This window comes from Anser cygnoides, chromosome 6 (genome assembly GCF_040182565.1).
Source record: "Anser cygnoides isolate HZ-2024a breed goose chromosome 6, Taihu_goose_T2T_genome, whole genome shotgun sequence".
Classification (NCBI taxonomy): domain Eukaryota; kingdom Metazoa; phylum Chordata; class Aves; order Anseriformes; family Anatidae; genus Anser; species Anser cygnoides.
Window position 1 is genome coordinate 29,813,625 of NC_089878.1, and position 19,410 is coordinate 29,833,034.

General features: G+C 37.7%; 1 protein-coding gene across 3 annotated transcripts in view; it reads left to right on the forward strand.

Moving 5' to 3' along the window:
• The window catches only part of CNTNAP5 (contactin associated protein family member 5), a 285,697-nt gene that overhangs the window by 224,416 nt on the left and 41,871 nt on the right, over positions 1 to 19,410 (forward strand). For all 3 annotated transcript variants that reach the window (XM_048050395.2, XM_048050396.2, XM_013178329.3), the window contains 4 exons: positions 5,241 to 5,397; positions 14,513 to 14,640; positions 14,836 to 15,006; positions 17,078 to 17,296. In XM_048050395.2, the coding sequence (XP_047906352.2) occupies positions 5,241 to 5,397; positions 14,513 to 14,640; positions 14,836 to 15,006; positions 17,078 to 17,296 (675 nt within the window). The remainder of the gene's footprint in view (positions 1 to 5,240; positions 5,398 to 14,512; positions 14,641 to 14,835; positions 15,007 to 17,077; positions 17,297 to 19,410) is intronic.

Sequence of the window (19,410 nt, forward strand, 5' to 3'; positions counted from 1 at the left end):
ATAAATGTTTCTTGTTATTTATTTCTTTTTTCCTCCTGAAAAGGCCAAAGGGGAGAGTTAGGCTGCAGTTTAATTAGAGCAAGTTAGACTGCAGTTTAATTTCTAAAAGTTCTTTTAAAAAGCTAGAGAAACGATGTGATGGAAACAAATCGAAACCATGAGAAAACAGGATCATGGTAAACTCTAAAAAATAAATCTTGGAATCACTATTTCCCTTGTTCTCATTCTCTTACTCCCTTCTCCATTTTTTTTTTTTTCAAAAGCCTTTTAAAAATGGATCATCTGAGAGTATAATTTGTCCTCTGGATTGGCCTCTGCATTTGGTTATTCAGGTTGACGTTGTCACACACAAGTTTACATAGACTTGCCAACTGATTGTTTTACCTGACATTCAGGATACTGTGTGAGCCATTTGCAGGATCTGATTTTGTTGAAGTCATTCATGCAAACTGATATTTTAAGTTTGAGTGTTGTAGCAAAGAATTGTCTTTGATTGCTTTATTCAATTCTAGAATCAGTATTTTCCCAGTTTTCATTGTCTCTTGATAATGTGTATCTTTCCACTTAAAAGAAAACAGCATAGATGTAAATTAGTCTGCTCTTTTGTCGGTAAGATATAGGCATAAGATTTAATTCCATTCTCTGCTTAACCCAGTTTGACTTCAGAGAGAAAACTGAACATAAGACTGCCAAGAGAATGTTGTTCAAATACAATATGGTTTCAGTAGTTCAACAGACAGATACAAATAAATTGACATGCTGTGGTGGTAGAAAAGGCCTTAAACTGACTTGTTTCAGTATTTTCAGTATCTAAGTGCAGAAGCCTGCCCTGTGTTAGGGTATGTAATTACTGGAGACAGAATTTAAGTTTGTACAGCACAGGAGTTTAACACAGGATCTAGTTTATCTTGTTATATTTCTATCATTAGATTTTTGTTTGTAGCAATAACAAAAGCCACCTGGCAAATGATACAGACAAATCTTGAAAGACATTCCAAGTATAATAGTGTTAAAAATGCATGGCTTATTTTAACTCATGTTTTATAAACATAAAAGCCAATGGCAAGAATTTCTGCCTATAGGAAAGTAAACTGACTCCATGGAAGTTGTTTGGGATCTATATACATTGTATTTTCAACCTAAATGCTGTTGGAATATGCTACTTCTCCCCCTCCTCCAGCTTCTGAGTGCCTACACAAGTAATTTTTGAAATCATTGTCTGCCATTTAAAACACGAGCGAGCATAAAATAACTCATATCACTAGCAATATCAATGCCTTCTAATACAGAAAATTAGGGAACTGACAGTACAAGGGAGATTTAGGCAGACGGACATTTTCTAGTAAGGTGGTAGAGGGACACCAAATATGTGTCCAGCCACTCTTGTCTTCTCCACAAGAGCCAGATAAGCACTGCAGGTGAATTTGATCTCAAGCCCTATCTCTTTCTAAGGATCACTGGGAACAACCTTTATGTGTCTCACCAGTACTGTCTTCATAGTCCTTAGCCTCTGTGCTCATTAACTGTATGGTCTGTTCCAGCTTTGCTTCTGCTAAAGTAGATTTAATGGAACTAATAATGAACAGTTTAGTTAAGCACATCGATAAGCAGATACTGGAGATCTGCTGAAGAACTGACATCCAAAAGGAGCTCACACTCTGCCTTTAAGGATGGAGTGAAACTGAGATTTTGGCTGTGTGTTTCAGTATTGTATATGCCAGGGTTTCCAAAGTCTTATTTGGGCATTCAGATTTTGGGCATTCAGCTGTTGAATAGCTCAACAGACCATAGAGGACCAGGCTGTAGAGGCAGGAAGAAAAAAACATCAGAATGGTAAACGAAGATGATACCTCTTCTTTTTTTTCAGAACACCAATACCAACCTTGCTTTCTGCAGCTTGTGCCTGGCATTGTGAACAAGCAGCAGTACTTGGTTTGATAAAAAATACTGTCTCCCTTTATTTAATGTCATACTAAATTCTGGTAAAAACAGTGATGTTAGTATCAGAGTTGTTTGTAGAGGCTCCCTGACAGCATCATGACAGAAATAATTATTTTCCTCTGTAGGAAATGTAAAATCTTTGCCTTTTTTGAGAATTTTATTATCGAAATTAAAACTTTCTAAAGGCTGATTGAGCAATACGGGGATAAATACTTGAAATAACATAGTCTCTAGTTCTTTTACTGATGGGTTCAGTCACGTGAGGCTTGTTTGCTTTGTCTGGTTTGGGATTGTTTCACACATTTTCTCCTTAAGAACAATAGAATGAAGTTCAAAGACAACCTTAATAAATTTATTATAGCTGATTTTTTTTTTCAGTTCTAAATAGGTGAAAATGCATAGAAAATTATACTTCAGTTTGTGCAGCAGGCTTTTGACTTCCTTTTTTGATTAAATAGTGTATTGTTAGGTACAATGTAAGCACAGAATAAAGAAAGAGGAGTACTTTTATTAAGTGGACTTTTTGGCTTAGAAATTTTAAAGCGGAATTCTGTTGACAGTCATTAGTTTCTGTGTCCATGTTAACCCCTTGATTAACATAATTGACCTAAGTCTGAGGCTTTATCAAGGAAAGGAAATTGATTCATTTGGAGGCAGAAGAGAATTGATAATGCTTTGAAAAAATAATAATAATAATACTGGTAGTAATGATTACGGAATGGGAGGTATTGTAACAAATCTACAGACTCAGAAGAAAGAACCTTAGTCAATACGTGTCGGCCAAACTCAATCATAATGTAAGGCATCCTCCAGCTTTGTGATGTAAACTTCCTTGAAAGAGCTTGGGAATAGATTGATGTTGCTAGTACAATATTACTTTACTTCAGCATTACAGGTATATGACAGACAATATGTATTTCAGTAATTCCTAAACACTACAGACATTGCTTAAGTCCAATAGATTTAAGAGCTTTGCTGAATAGGTCTGCAATTTCTCATATGTTAAAAAAATAAGCACATGGGAAAGAGTTTTGAATAATCAGGGCATAATTTTCCATAATACTACAATTGATCTCAAAGAGACTACTTAGGGAGAAATATTTTTTTTTTTTTTTTACCTTGAGTAAAGGGTGACAGAATTGTGCCTAATAAATAGAATTTTTGGGGAAAAAAAAAAAGTTTTTTTGACTGTTTTTTTGTCTTTTTTTTTGTTTGTAGTCTATTCCCTTGACAAAATAAGATTGTTCCTTATAATGTTTAGCTCTGTTGTTTTTAGCTCTGTATTTAATTTAGTTTTAAGTGTCTCAAACTGTGGTGCTTCTTCTACTTCCTCAGTTTATATCATAAATCTTATTTGTATGTTTGCTCAGTATTGCTTGATAATACATAATAGAAATTGAAAGATGTTAGAAAACTGCTCATTCTTAATTCCTGTGAATGATTGTTATTTCACTGTTATGCTAAAGTATGTAATGATTTCTGCCAAAAGAATCTAAGACACAGGTTGAATTTGATAAATGAATACCATTATTTACTGATAGCCTGAAGGATTTATCTTTTATCTAAGTATTTTTTCCAGAAAGGGCACTTTTAAAATTAAATTAAGCAGTTCTGTATAAGTGTCTATTCCAGCTGCTAGACAAATCACCCTTTTATTCAATTAGCATTACTATTCCAAGCTTTATCAAGTAAGTTCCCAATAATATAGTACAGACTTGTTTCACTGGCCACAGCATCAACTCTCACAACATTAGCTGAAAAGAAAAAAATGAAAACATTCTTTATGTTGACAAAAATATGAGAACTAAAATGATTGTGCACATTTTTGTAAGATGAATCCTTAAATGTTCTTGAATTATGATTTTTCTAATGAGTACCACTGGGTATTGGTCAAAATCTTCATGTCTTAATTGTTGGTATCGTGAGAATGGAGTTACTCTTCCTATTTTTATTTTCCTTTTTTCATGAGTTTACAGTTCAGCAGCCTAAGCTTAGAAGGAAAACAAATATGAATTAATTTTGCCAAGTGATTCTAAAACTCATTTTAATTAGTCCCTTACACTCTACAGTTAACCTTGATTGCATTTCATATTTTACACTTTCTTGCTTTGTATAATGAGGAATGCTTCCTACTAATAATGTTAGTAAAGCAGAAGAATAAATTGATACATTTTTCTACATTAGTGTTGCAGTTTATTTTTCCAGGTTTCTTTGATCAGAAAGACTTGATATGTCAGTTTTGCTAAATTTGCTATCTACCTGTACGTGTAACTGATTACATTTCTTGATTTAAGGATTAAGAAGTCAATGGAAAAGTTAGCTGAGCTGGAAGACAAAATCAATTTTAGCAAAATGTTAATCTGTGGATTTCATTATATTTGAATCTGCTTACTATAACTGGCTATTAATATTTAACATTTCATGTAAAACAGATTATGAAATTTAAACAAAAACTATCTTGCTTTGTATAAATACATAGATCTTAGAGCTCCTGTAGACAGAAGATAACTTCACAGAGATAATTTAATTAATAAGTAGGGAAATCTTTTTCCCCACTTATCTCCTACCTGACTATGTAATCCAGGATGTTCTAATATTTTATGAAGCTTAGCATTTGCAAATTTCACCCTTAGAGAGCATATTAAAATCCGTAGTCCTGCTTCCTTAGAAACTGATAAAAATTTTGTTCTTATTTTCAAAAGGAGCTGGATTAGGCCCACAGTAATAGGTGAGTTTTTGTGTTATTTCAGAAGATTTTTACTCTTTGTATGAATTGTAATATGAAAATCCTGATCTAAGAGCTGGAATTTACTTCACAGTTGTTAGATTCTGCAGGAGGTCTTTGGTTCAAGACAGCTATGCAATGTGAGTCGTGGCAGGAGAATTGCTTTCAGACTCCTTCAGTGATCAGATCTCCCCTCTAGCATCATGCAAACACTCTGGACACAGCTGGTGCAGACAGTAGCGTTGGGATTGCATGTCAGAAGTCTTTACAGATAAAATGCACCAAGATTCTCTTGGTGTTTGGCATATGAGACCAATGGGGAAACAGCTGCTCCTCAAACCAAATGGTATTACCATATAGCTATTGCTTCCTCAACATGTATTCATTAAAATAGAATTTGGGCAAAGTTTATGGTTTGTTATTTCTCCACTTTGCATCTTTTCTTTCAGTATTATTTAACATGTCCACCTCCATTCTCTTTTTCATTCTCAGGAGATTCCAATTTGCTTATCAAGTTCTCTTTCTTTCTCTTTTCTCCCCCCTCCCTCCCCCCCCCCCTTTCCCTTTCATCCAGATGGAATGCCATTTGCTTGGTGGGTTGGCCGTGCCAATGAAAAGCATCTTTACTGGGGAGGATCTCTTCCGGGCATTCAACAGTGTGCATGTGGACTGGAAGAAAGTTGTCTGGATATGAGATATTTTTGCAACTGTGACGCAGATAGAGAAGAATGGTAATACTTTTCACATGTGTATGGTGGTGTCTGTGTGACAGCTGGGGGTAAAAAGTAGGGCAAGAAGGCTTAAATCTTCTGCTAATTTATGTCTGGGGAAATCTGAATGGTTTGAGTATAATCAAATGAGAAAGAAAGTCAAACTAGAATTTGAACTTCTGATTTCAGCTTAAATTTTTTGTTTGAACCAAAGACAAGATATCTGGCTAAAGCAAGTTGCTGGGATAGGTTGTCAAAAATCTTTGTTGCTAAATTGTTTTTATTTGTTTGAAAGTTTCCATCGATTGAGTTGGATGAGTAAAACTATAGGAAGTTGGTGCATGGATATACATGAGAGCAGAAATTTCAGGAGTAGACTGTAAAATTCAGGTACAGACAGTTAAAGGACGAGAAATCTGTACTATCAAAAGGATTTGTATTTTTCATATGAAACATGGTATTTTAGGTACCTTAATATTCTTTTACATTGTGTCCCAAGTTTTTTTTATGTCAATGAAAAGACTTCCTTTGGCTTCTGTAGGTTTTGGTTCGGTCTCCATAAGAAGTTTTAGACTTGTGGCATGGACATTCAAAGCCTTCCTTGGCTTCAGAGCTTAACTTTGCCTGGATGTTGCATGAATTTGTTAAGGACACCTCACAACCTTCTCCCATTGTCTGCATCTTCAGAGACTCTCCAGTAGCTGGGAGCTAGTTGGTGAACTTTACAGTTAATTCTGTACTTGTGTTAGAGGGGACAGAAATGCCAGACAAGTGTTGAAAGTACAATTTGAAATACCGTGAAAATGCATGTGAAAACTCAGCTTCACCTGCTGTCTCTACTGGACTACTCACAGATAGGAGCAGCTGCCTTTTCTCTGAAGGGGGAAAAAAAAAGTGTATATATTTTAACATAGAATAGTTCAGAATTTAGGAATAATGGAAATGGAAAAGAGTGTCTTGCTATAATAGGGTACTCTGTTTGAAATGGTGTCCAAATTATCCCTGTGAAACCTTCACTTAAAAGAGAGTCAGTACAAAGGAACCATAAGGGTTCTTTAAACAAACAACACATCCCGCCCCCCCCCCCCCCAAAAAAAAAAAAAAATATATATATTTGTCATTTTGTGTTATGGTTTTTTGGTTGCTCGTGTGCAGTATTTGCAATAAGGCCTCATTTCCAGACAGTGTGCATGTTCACTTGGACCCTTTATATCCCTGGAGTCACTATTCACTTTCAAAAATCATAGTTGTAGAGGGATTTCTTTGAGAAGCTCTTTATGTAAATGTTAGTTTATGAATATAATTTGTATCGATTTGCACAGAAATGCCTCACTGTGCATGTTGATCTATCTTTTCTTTAATGTTTGGTTACCAGAAACACTTTGGTAAGGTTTGTACATGAGCATGAAATGTATCTGTACTGGTGCCTGGCTGCGTTCATCATCCACATTTTTCTTTGTTTGGTGAGCTGCTGATCTACAATATGCTGTGCTGGTAGCCTGAGATCACAGGACAGTGCACCACAAGGTCATATCAACCAATGCAAGGTGAAAACTAAATGCGGTTTTATAGTGTTTCAGATGAGTCTCCTAAGGAAATGAAGCCTAAGCAAGTTATGCTGGGTGTGTTTATCACCTGCCCCCCTACCCCTCCCACACACAGTGATTTTGAACAGGAAGATAAACTTCAAACATATTTGACAGAGAAGTAGAAATCTCCAAAGTATTAGAAATTACACATTCTGTGAAAATTTATGCCAGGTTGAGGGGAAAAAGCCAATTAAAATCCACAAGAAGGAAGTTAAGGAAGAATAAGCTTACACTTCTATTAGATTTTGGAAAACCCTCATGGGAGAGAGATGTTACATATCATGCTTCATTAGCGTGGTGACTCACAGAGTTGCTTGTGTCTCCTAATTTCTTGATGATAGCAGGACACACACAGAAATTTCCTCAGCTAAACTATCTACTGTTTGTTGGTTTGGGGGTACAGGTGTTTTTTCTTATTTCTTTTTTTTTCTTTTTTCCTTTTTTTAAAATCCATTAGAAATCTGGTCATCTTTTAAGTGGTATTCTAAGTTGCAGGTTGCCTGTTCAAAAGCTTAAAAAAAAAAAAAAAGTGACCTTTACAAAGAATTTCTAAACATAAGAAATTTCATGCCTCTTGAAGATTACTTTTGTGCTTCTCTGCTTGAACACTGACCCCCTGATATATAATGAGCATTTGAATCTGAAACCTGCTGAGATCTGAACTGTGACTTTAACCTGCTATACATTATCTTGAAAGGAGTAAGACAGTAGTAGATGCATTTATTTGCCTTAGCATGAAATAAAATGGGTGCTGCAGAGTGGAAAACCAGAAAATCATTTTTGTTCTTTTTAGATAAATCAGGCTGCTCAGTGCAGCTCCAAGGTAGAAATTCATGAGTGGCTGGAGCATACTTTGGAAGAGGAGACAGGCTGAGGATTTTGCTTTGATTTTGTTTCCCTAGACTCGGTGTTGGGTGCAGAAGAACGTACTAATTTCTCAGAGTAGCAAAAGAAACAGAAAACAAGAGAAAACATCTGAAAAAAAGTCCTAAGCCAGGTGTTTGGCAGAACACAATATGCACTTCTAGGCATGCTGACTTTTAAATGATATCTAAGCAGACACTTGAGCCAGCTGCTAACTCTAGTCTCCTACTTGACGTGACGCTGTTAGTCCCCCTGGAGTTATGCTGGCCAGATGAACAGGAATATAATTAGTTGCATTCCGTATGGGAAAGTCTTTTGAATTTTTTCCCTTTTTATTTAAATAATTTTAGTGAAAAATACCTTTTTCCATCTAGCTCCTGACTCCTTTCCTCACCATACTTCCTAACTTTGCAGTATGATGCCAGCCAGTTCTGTCACTGCAGAACAGTGGAGTAACTTGTTGGTATTTACTAGGGAATGGGAGATGACCTCTGCTGAGGGAGGAGAGGCACAGGCTGGCACCCTGACCCCAAGTAAGGGATCTCGAAAGGTGTTAAATATGATTTGACTGTAGTTTGTGCATGCCTCCAAAAAAGGAGAGTTGTTGAAAGCTCTTGCTAGTGGATGGGAAAATTCACTGAGGTCCAGTAGCTGCAAGCTGAAGTTAAATTTAGTCCAAAAAATCTTTTCTTCCTCTCTCTTCCCTTTCCTCAGCTGAGAATAGTTAACTATTAGAACAAGTTATGTGTAGATGAGACGGATTTGCCATCACTTCAAGCAGTTACCTTGAAAGAGATTGTCTTCCTAAAAGATGTGCCCTATTTCAAAAAGAAGGTGTGTTCTTGATGTAGGCATTACTGGGGAAAGGTTTAAAACAGATCTGAAGAATAAAGCATTTCTGAAATGCATGGAGGGTTGCACTATCATCAGATCATTCTAGAGATCCTTCAGATCCTTAAACAACTCTCCCAGGTTGTCTTTCATCTCAAGGAAAATTCTCTTGCCTTGGCAGCGAAAGTCTTGCTGCTCACCAAACATTTCACTGAAATGGGAGGAACCTCTTTCATGCCATGGTGGTGCATGACTGTCCTGAAGTCCATTTGCTACTTTGGTCTCTCTGTCTAGAATCCATTTTTCACTTCAAATGCAACTGCTTGATTGAAGCCAATCATCAAACCAAACCTCTTTCTTGCTGACTGCATTCACTGGAATACCTTGTGAATTTGGGGAACTTTACAGCTTTTTATTTTGTACAGAAAGAATGTCATCTCTGAAATTCATTTTTTACAAAAAAAAAAAAATCTCAGGTGTCTCAACAGACTTTGGTGGGCATTTGCTGATTGTGACCAATAACTGAAGGACCTTCTTTTATATGGATCATCTAATTTTATTATTCAAACTATAGGAGTCCCCTCTATAGATGTATACACAAGATATTGGTATAGGAGTATCCTCTTCTTTTATCTTCCAGAACAGCCTTTGTCACTGGAAAACTAAGCCTTTCAGTCTTCCTATTTCTATAGTAATGCACATTCACATCTTTACCATGCCTTTGAGGTACTGCAGGCAATGAGGGAACCACAGGGCATGAAGGAAGGAAAAAAAAAAAAAAAAAAGGGGTGAGGTGAGATACTATTATTGTCAAACCCACTGTGTGTCCCTGAGATGTATTGAGTATATCTGGCTTTGTTCATTGTTCAAGGAGGAGGAAAGCCCCAAGGAGGTGAATGAGGCCCTCTCTGGACAAGCTGTATTTGTGCAGAGTTCTGCCAGAGCTGGGGTGCTGAAACTGGAAGGGCTGAGGAGAGCAGGGCAAAGAAACCCAGCTTCTGACGAGCCTGGATTTGACAGGTTTTGTTTGCTCAGCCACTATCCCACGCTGAATCCACTGCCTCAGAAGCAGGGTAGGCAACTCTGTAGAGCACTTGATGCAAGCTCATAAATAAACCCTGCCGGAGGTGACCTGGCCTGTATAGAGCTGTCTTGCATATCTGCCTTCATGGCTGCATTTGTCAACAAAGTAGAAAAGCTGCCTGCAGAGAGCTGACTGTAGCAGGCCCCTGAGGTGTCAGGAATCAGTTCATTACTATCATTACCAAACTCTCTCTGTTTCTCTTTTCTAATTCCAGCAGCAACTGCATTTTGCCCTCACCGGTTACATATGTCCCCTTCTGCTGCTGTTTTTTTCATTAATGTGACTTGCAAGATAGTAATTAAAATGTATTCCTTTGGATTATTAATGATCTGTCCTGCACAAGGCTCAAAACTTTATGTGACGGAAGCCTGTTTTGCTGGCCTATTCCTAATGCTGTTCATTGACATCTGCTGCTGATAGCATTCTTTTCCCCAAATGTACCGTGTTCATCAAAATCTGTACTGAATATCTGAGCTACAGAGTCACAGACCCCAACAAAGTTTTCATTAATGTATAAAAAGAAAACATACCAATAGAGGATCATATGAGAAGAAATTATGTCTAATGACACTACTGGTCTAACATATGGTAGACAAAAATATGGAAACAGCTACTTTGAGGTTACCAATATATGATGATTTATGCTGTTGGGATACCACAGAGTGAGAACTTTTGGAGTATTTATTAGTATGCAGGAAAAAGAAAAATAGTCTCCTAATGTTACCATCAAAATAGTTGTTCATCATTTACAGGTAGGACTACCTGTACTGTGCTGTAAAGTAACCAGATGCACTATCGCATTTAGTGTTGCTGCATTTGCAATGAAACGTGATTTTGTTTGTTTGTTTGTTTGTTTTTTTCTCATATGTAGAGGATTTGCTTGATGTGTAACCTGCCTCATAACTTGTTGAGGAAGTCCTTAAGGTCAATGCCATTAATACTCAGACATGGATCCACAGTTGACATCCAACTGTATTTAATACCCATAGCTAAAAAGTATTTTGGTAATTAAATTTAAAAGGCTCTATTGGTTTTGTTTTTGTTTTGGTAAGTACAAATTGATAATGCTCTTCTTGCAAAGAGCTTAGAGAAAGGGGCATTAACTGAAGGCGCTTTCCACACTCCGAAAAACATTAAAATTTTCATCTGAATTTGTGCAGAACTGAATGCTTAGTCAGGTAAGCAGAAGTTCTTCCCAAATTTATTTGCACCATATTCTGTGCGTACAGAACTCTTTTCAAGAATGGGATAAAGACTGTTTTGATTTGTGTGAAATCAGGTCTTAACTCACATTCCCGGCCAAAGAGCATCGCACAGGCAGGACCCGCTGGTGTTGAGAAGTGGGACGTAGCCTGGTACAAAAAGTGCACTCGGTAGAAGTGGACATGGAGTGCTATGTGAAGCCTGCTGAGAGAAATAAAGTAGTGTTTTTGGCAAAGCTGAGAAGCAGTTGTGGAAAACCAAGTATAATCTGTTCTTAAGTGTATGTGAAGTGTTAAATTAAAATACATATATGTAAAATCTAGCTCAGGGAACAAATGCAAAAGCAGTGAATCTAACAAGGCTTTATTTTTGTTTAAAAGACTAAATCCTATGTGTGCACATTGTAACGCAGGTGCTTTCTAATCAGGTAATAACACCTTTTCTTTGACAACTGTGGTAGATTAAAAGTGAACCCTCAAGCCCTCTTCAGGCAAAATTCCAAATGTTTTGTCCAAATCCTGGAATATTTGTATTTTGTAGTGCTACAATAGTGCCTGCAGGAAATGATTGTACAGGTACGTGAAACTCTCTTGCTCCTCTCAGAGACATAATACACTGTGTTTGAGAGGCTACCATGATGCACCACATAAAGAGATGAGGAATCATGGTGCTTTATAAGAAATTGAATTTGAAATAAGCTTAACTTAAAAGGCCGTGAATTCAAGATACTCAAACTTTAGCTTCCACAAGTTGCTTTATAGTGTCTTCAAATATCTTTTTTGCTTTTCTTAGCTGAAACATCCTAAGTGTTGATTTTTCACCGAAAATTTGATTACTCATCATGGAATAATAGTAATTAACTGTGACAATAGGTATGTTGTTTCCATTCTAAACACATTCTCTAAAGGGTAGAATGTTTCTGATAGGCTTTATTTCAGTATGAGGCATGTATTCTTGTACAAGTCTTTTTTTTTTCTTCTTCTGTGAGAGAGATTAGAATACATGAAATGTGCTTTTTGAGCTTCCAGAGAAACTTGATTGAGTTTTCAATACATTAACATAAAAGTGATGATTTTTATTGTTTTTGAATATTTTTCTTTCTCACAAATGAGCTGTGCTACTAAAGTTCTCAGTAACGCTGGCTTATAACTAGTAAAAACTCAGAGTCATAAAGTTCGATATAAAAGAACTTCATGCAATATAACAGACTATCTAATAAGTGATGCAGTTCTCAGAGATGTGGAATAGATATCTTTAAAATATCACCATTTCGTTTATTTTTTTTTGTAAGTATCTTCAGCAGTAGCTGCAGGAAGGTACTGATTTTTATTGTAATATTGATCATAGCTAGTCAAAAGTCTGCACTATTTTTTTGAATAAAAATAAATTTGCAGGAAAAACCCCTGGATATTTGGTGAAAAATCTTTTTTATTTTTTAATGTAAATGTCATTTAGTTATTCATGTGTATATTGCATATTTTATGTCCTATTTCTGTAAATCTTTCTGCCTTTCTTTCATTCATTCTACCTACTTTTCTTCCTACTATGCCCTGAAATGCTTTATTTAATTATCTTCCTAAGAAATACTCAAATAGATCAGCTTCTGTTACAACTGTTTCATAATCTGTTGAGAGCATTTACACTGACTTTCAAGGATTGATACAATAAGCTACATGACAGTGCTTCTGACAGGCCTCAATGAAGAGGTTTGGAGACCACGTACATTTGATTTTCATACATGGTACATTTCCATGTCGGTCTCTATTGAAGGTGTCAGTCTCTGTTGAAGGCATCACTCTGTCTTATGTGTGGGAATTTCATCTTTCTGCATTTTGTAATTATCTACATGTCAGACTGAAGCAAGAAAAAATGTTAGGGTCAAAGAAAGTACTTTTCCTTTTCTCCTTGGAATTACAAGACAATTAACTGTTGCTGCATGCAGTTAGAAACAATGAAAAATAAATGAAATGTTTGCAGCCTTTATCAAAAAGATGAAAATGCCCCTTCTATGTCTTGTAACATTAATCAGAATAGAGCAGTTAGACAAGTAAACATCCGAGGTTGTGTCAGAGCACAGCTGTGTTGTTCATCTTGATTACTTCTTTGCTGAAATATCATGTCTATTCCCACAGCTGGAACTATAATGAGGGGTACATTTGTGGAAGGTGGCATTTTGAGCAGCATATAGTCTGGGATCCTGCCTAGGATGTCAGACTCCTTGGCAATGATTTCACTCAAAAAGTGCAATCTGTTTCCTGAGGCTTTGTTTCATGTATGCATAAAAGAGAGTGGCTATAAATTTGGGATTATTGTTACCTTGTGTCTGGTCGTTGTTGCCATCCCTGTGTGCAGCATGAAGTTTACCCCTCTGAGCATATGGGTGAGATCAGTCCAGACCCTGCATGCAGGTTGCTTGGCCATGCAGACCTAGGGTTCCTTTTCTCCAAAACTACTGAGGTTTGGCTCTATGAAGAATGCTGTACCAGACTTATGTGCTTGGATTCACAACAGACTTCAGCCCTGAGTAAGAGTTAGGGGAAGATGAACACATCACTTTGGAGATGAGATGCAGTAGCACTTGTCTCTCTGTAATCAATAGATAGAGAAATACCTCCAGAGGGGATTTCAGCTCTGGTAAGGTCAGGGCTGGATGCCTGAGGGACTTGGTTAAGTCCTTGAAGAAAGGTGGAATGAATGTGCATCTGTATACCCTGCCAGAGTCAAAGCTACTGAATCATTTTAGGGACCAGAGGGCTGCCATGAAATGTCATGCTTCACTTTGAGGACACTGCTTTCCCCAAGACACTCAGACTAAAAAGAAAATAATCTTCCCATTCTCTTCCTTTTTAGCAGTCATGTGTAAGTTAATAGCTCAACAATAAACGCAGCTGATACAAACAAGAGACTGTAGTTGGGCAATACAGTAAATCAGCCTTTATTATTTCAGCTGCCGACCCAAAAATTTCAGACGTGTAATGCAAAGGGTTGATCCACTGCAAACTCACTGCCAATTCAACTGTCTGCAGTGTGCTGAGTCGATTGTATAGTAGCCATCTTCAAGCTGGATCAGGTATTGTCTGGCGGCCCCATGCTAACAGCACGCTGCATCAGGTATCACATGTCCTTCTCCTGCTAGGATAAAGCATAAAACCAGCACAAATGCCATTGTCTGTCTCTGGCTAACTTAACAGAAATTCAGATTTGGGCTTATACCTGATCCACATCAAATTCATCCTGCTGAGGAAACCCAATAGAGCCTGTTTTACATTAATGTCTGTCAGGCAAAAGGGCAGCACTCTGCCTCTGCTTCACCAGCGTTCAGCACAGCTAGATACCAGACAGTATCATGTATCAAAATGCAGTGTCTTCGGGGGGTCAGTATTGTGTCTGAGCATAGAGCATATGTGTGCATGTATGTATCTTAAGCAATGTGTACTGGTCACAAGTCTTATAGTAAGTCTGCAAATACATTTAAGTAAGCATCTTTCAGCTATTGCCTTACGTGAGGAATGCTGGGGATTTGTCTGTGGTTAATGTCTCTTTTTGTTTGTTTATTATAATCCAGGACAAATGATACCGGCCTCCTCGCTTTCAAAGACCATTTGCCTGTAACTCAGATAGTGATCACTGACACAAACAGATCAAATTCTGAGGCTGCCTGGAAAATTGGCCCTTTGCGTTGCTATGGAGACAGTGAGTACTAGCTCTTCTCAATTTCTAGAGGAACAGGACGTCCCTTTTTTTTTTCTTTTTTTTTGATGTTACTTTGTTTTGTTTCGTTGTTTGTTTTTTAAACGTGTTTATCTCATGAACGCTATCTTTCCACGTGCAGCTCACAGCTGCTGTCCTGTGCCAATTTAACTACAGAGAAGGGGGTTGTGTTTGCAGGGCAGTTCTGGAACGCAGCTTCCTTCAACACAGAGGCCTCCTACCTGCACTTCCCCACCTTCCATGCCGAGGTCAGCGCGGACATCTCCTTCTTCTTCAAAACCACAGCTCCCTCTGGGGTATTCTTGGAAAACCTGGGGATTAAGGACTTCATACGAGTTGAAATAAGCTGTAAGTTTCACCATGGGGAAATCACAATGTATTTGCCCAATTTGACAGGAGCAGGAAACTGGGAAGGACTTTTTACTTCTGTCTTGGGACTTTTGGAAGAGCCTGGAGAGGATAAGATGGAGACACAGACTTCTCTCTCCTGCCAGAGTGTCTCTGTATAATGTTGATCATTTTGTTTCACCTTATTGTGATTCAGTTCTTCTTTCCTAAACCGAGAGGTGACTAAATTTACAGGATTTTTTCCCCATTTTACCTCCTTAGAGAAAGAGCTACTCAGCAGACATGCCTGTAGACTGCAATTTTAGTCGAGAGATGCAAAATGTAATACAAACAACTCTCATGGTTACTTTTATTTCTTTTTCAATGATATGTCCAGTACGATGCAATCCTAGTGTTTCAGAGGAATTCAGTGTGTAGGGTACTGTACTATGAGGTGAGAGCCTATGAAGACCACAGTGCTAATGCAGGGTAAGTTGTTATGGGCATTGAATACTTCAAAATCTAATAAATGACTGTAGTACAACTGCAACTTAATGTATAAAAGAGAGGAGTAGGGAACTTAATTAGTGAGTAGGTTTTTACCTCACTCCTGTTCTGATGACTTCAAATTTTTATTAGTGACAGAAGGGTACTGTGGCTTTGACATGAAATATGACTTCTGTATTCCAAATTCTGTCAAGCTTAGGAAAAACAAACTGAGTGCTATGCATTTTATAATATGCTTATGGTAACCCCAACATAAAATTTAATAAAAATGGACCCCGAGGCCCTTCAATTCATTAAACCAATGGTAAATGTCATGGTGCATTATCACAAGGTACTGAGGTATGATTTACTGTTAATTGCACATCAAAGTCCAATTTGGTTGTACTTCAGTGTACTGCATTTCATTCTCAGGGATATAGAAGTAAAAATGGCGTTTTGGTGTCAAATATATGACAAATATTGCAAGCCATTAAGAGGATTGTTTAGTGAAAGTTTCTGAAAGTATGTTATACCTGGGCTCCCAGAGAAATTAGTTATTTAAAAATTTGAAGAAAGTTTTTTCTTTTAAACTTGGGCTTCTCATTGGTAGTTATGTGGTGTGTTTCTTGCTGCCAGATGGAATTTGCAGCCTAAAGGCCTTGTATCAAGGAAGCTCCACAGACCAGCTGCTTCAAAAGGAAATGGCCTTTTACCAGATGCAGGGGCTCAGAATAGATCTTTGTCTCTCCCTATGGAGTGTTTCCTATCTTAACTATCTAAGAAGCAGCTTCCAAAACCAGACCAATCCAATTTGTTGGGCTTGAAAATAACAGGTTTTTACGAGTATTCAATCCAAAACCTTCTGGTTGTTGTGCGGTCTGTGGGCCTGGTTCTTGCCCTTTTTGGTGTATTTAGCATTTTAGGAAGAAAATAATTAGTAACAAAAATGATAAAGAGTTCTGGCCCCTTTCAGGCTTCTAGCAGAGGAAGATGGACTCCTTCATATTACTGTTGTTTTTCAGTTACTGTTCTGTTTCTAGGAGCCTTGCTATCTCTGGACATGTTACATATGACCCTTTAGTTTAGGATCACCAGTGAACTTTTTTTTTTCCCTTCTGTTTCTACCTTGCTTCCTGGGTCAGGCTTATGCATGCAAACAAATGCTTGAAGGTTTCTCTCCAACCACATATAACCACGTTCTGTTAAGAACACGCATTTTGAAAGATTTAGTCAGAAACAGTTCCTTCATCCTTTCCACCATCTCAGCATTATTTGTCCAAGTGCTTTTGTGTGACTTTAGTACAGTGTTTGGCACTTTTACTTCCAAAAGAGAATAAATTACAATTTCTAGGGCACCATAATTGTTATAGCAAAAAAAAAGATGGGTACCCACAGCCAAGTGTATTCACAGCAGAGATCAAACAGTGAGGCTGCTGGCTTAGATTTACATATAAGCTGCTGGGTAGAAGATGGGAGGTAAATGATGCTGTACTATTTGCTGACATAAAAGTTAATGGACCCTATATTTATGTAAGATTTCTTGATGTCAAAACCACTATTTAATTCAGATCTTTACTTTCTCTTTACATCTATTTGTGTGTTCCAGCCCCCAAAGAGATAATCTTCTCTGTAGATGTTGGGAATGGCCCCACAGAGGCAATCGTGCAGTCTTCCACACCCCTGAATGACAACCAGTGGCACTATGTCCGAGCAGAGCGGAACCTCAAGCAAACATCTCTGCAAGTGGATAACCTCCCCAAGAAGGTCCTGGAGGCACCTGCAGAGGGGCACTTCCGCTTGCAGCTCAACAGCCAATTATTTGTAGGTAGGGACCATTTAAGGGTTTCTGCAGATGTGTGCAGTATTTCTATGTCTATGCCTTGGTAATGCTGTTGTTTCACTGTTGAGCTTAGGTGTGGTAACCTAGTTCTGCCTCTTCCTCTTCTGCTCCTTCATAAGCAACATAAGTCAAACCAAAACTACTACCTTTACACTCAAAGCACTTAGTACAGAAAGGTTAGCCTTACAATACTAGCTGGCATTTTTGGGGTCTAAGAGTGCATGAAACATATTTGTTGCAAAAGAATTAGTTATTTCCTTTTGTGCAGCACTGACTATGTAATTTGCTGTAGGAAATGTGATCTTTTGCAATGCAATGTAAAAGGCATACATTCTTGTAAGTTACAGTGGCAAAGCTTGATGACAATATGTGCTTAAAATCTGTTCCTTCAAACACGCCTGCCATTTGGCTATAAAGTGTGTGTGTGAGAGAACTATGAACACAGCCAAAGCAAATGCAGCTATTTTAACTGAAGGTGTTCTTGAACAAAACAAACAAACAAACAAAAAACCTCTGTTTGCATATAGTTTGTTTCTCTGTCTTCCATGTAAATGAAAACTAGAGGTGGACCAGCTTGTATTTGATAATATAATCTGGGATAACAAAGGGTCTTCTCCCTTTTCAATATTCAGACACTGCTTCTCTGAGTACTCCATGCTGTGATGGAGTAGGTTGTAACCTGCTTCTTATTCAGGGCTGTGCAAATAATTACCAATTCTTTCCTTAAAATGAATTCTCTTATTTAGCCAAAATGGTGTGGCAAACCTCAGTCTGTCAACTAATTTTAGTAAAGTTTACCTGTGTATCCACACCTCTTGAATTAAGAAGATTTTGAGGTATTTATTTGAGCTTGTTAGAGCGTATGTGTGCAATAATTACTGGGGTCTGAACAGAAGGAATGAATTTGTTAATAAATAGAGTTGTATCATTGACCAGGAGTCCTTCCGTCATAGCAACTGATTTGTACCTAAAACGTTCTCTCAGCCTGAGAAAAGTCCACTGAAGAACTTATTTCTGTTAAAACTGTCACAGTACAAGGTTTCTGCTTTCTGGTGTGAAGCATGCTGCTTATCACTTGTTCCTCAAATGATGATCCTAGAAAGAGGTTCCATGAGAGACAGGGCCTGAGGACAGTAGGGTTGGGCTGCTAGGCACCTTAGAAACATCAGAGAAGTCTAACCAAGCTACAGTTTGCAAACAGAAGACTTAGAAAACTTAATGAATTGATAGTTTTTTACAAATTTTTGGTCTGTTTCTTTTTAAAGGAGTAAAAATGAAGGTATTATCATGTCATCTATCAGATATGTCTTAGCTGCTTACTGTCTCGCATCTGAAAAGCAGTATCTGCGTATAATCTTGTTTCTCTGCATAATAAACCGGTTACTGGAACCAACTTCATGGTGATTTTAAAGTGATAATCAATGAGTTGCATCATGGAAATCCAAGGTAGATAAGGACCCCCAACAAACTGGAGAAATGTGCCAGTAGGAGGTTATCAGCAAAGACAAATGCAAAGCCACATACCTCGGGCAGAATAGTGATGCATCCATGCAAACTGGGGATTGATTGGATGGGTAGCCACTGATCAGAAAAGGTCCTGTTGGCCTTGGTGGAGAAGTGAATCTACAGTGTGCCTTTGTGGGCTGCACACAAGGCTGTATTAGCAGGGTTGTAGCCTGCAGGCTGCAGAAAGGTAAGGGAAACAGTCATCTTCACAATGAGAGTAGTGCAGCACTGAAGCAGGTGCCCAGAGAGACTGTGTGATCTCCATGCTCAGAGACAATCAAAACTTTCTTAGAAAAGACCCTGAGCAACATGATCTAACTATGAATGTAGGCATACCTTGAGGAAGAGGTTAGACCAGTTGATCTCCAGTAGCAACTTTCAACCCTATGTATTTTTTTCTCTGATTATACTTAGTATTTACAGTATACCCTAGGACATAGTTACTTTATCTCAGTAGAGGGATAGAAAGTTCTCACTTTCAGTAATTTGACTGCATTCAGTTTTTCATACACATTTTTACTGAACCCTGAATGCAAGGTTGAGTAAATACTATTGCTTATAAGAGTGGGTTTTGGCCCTTAACTCTACCACGG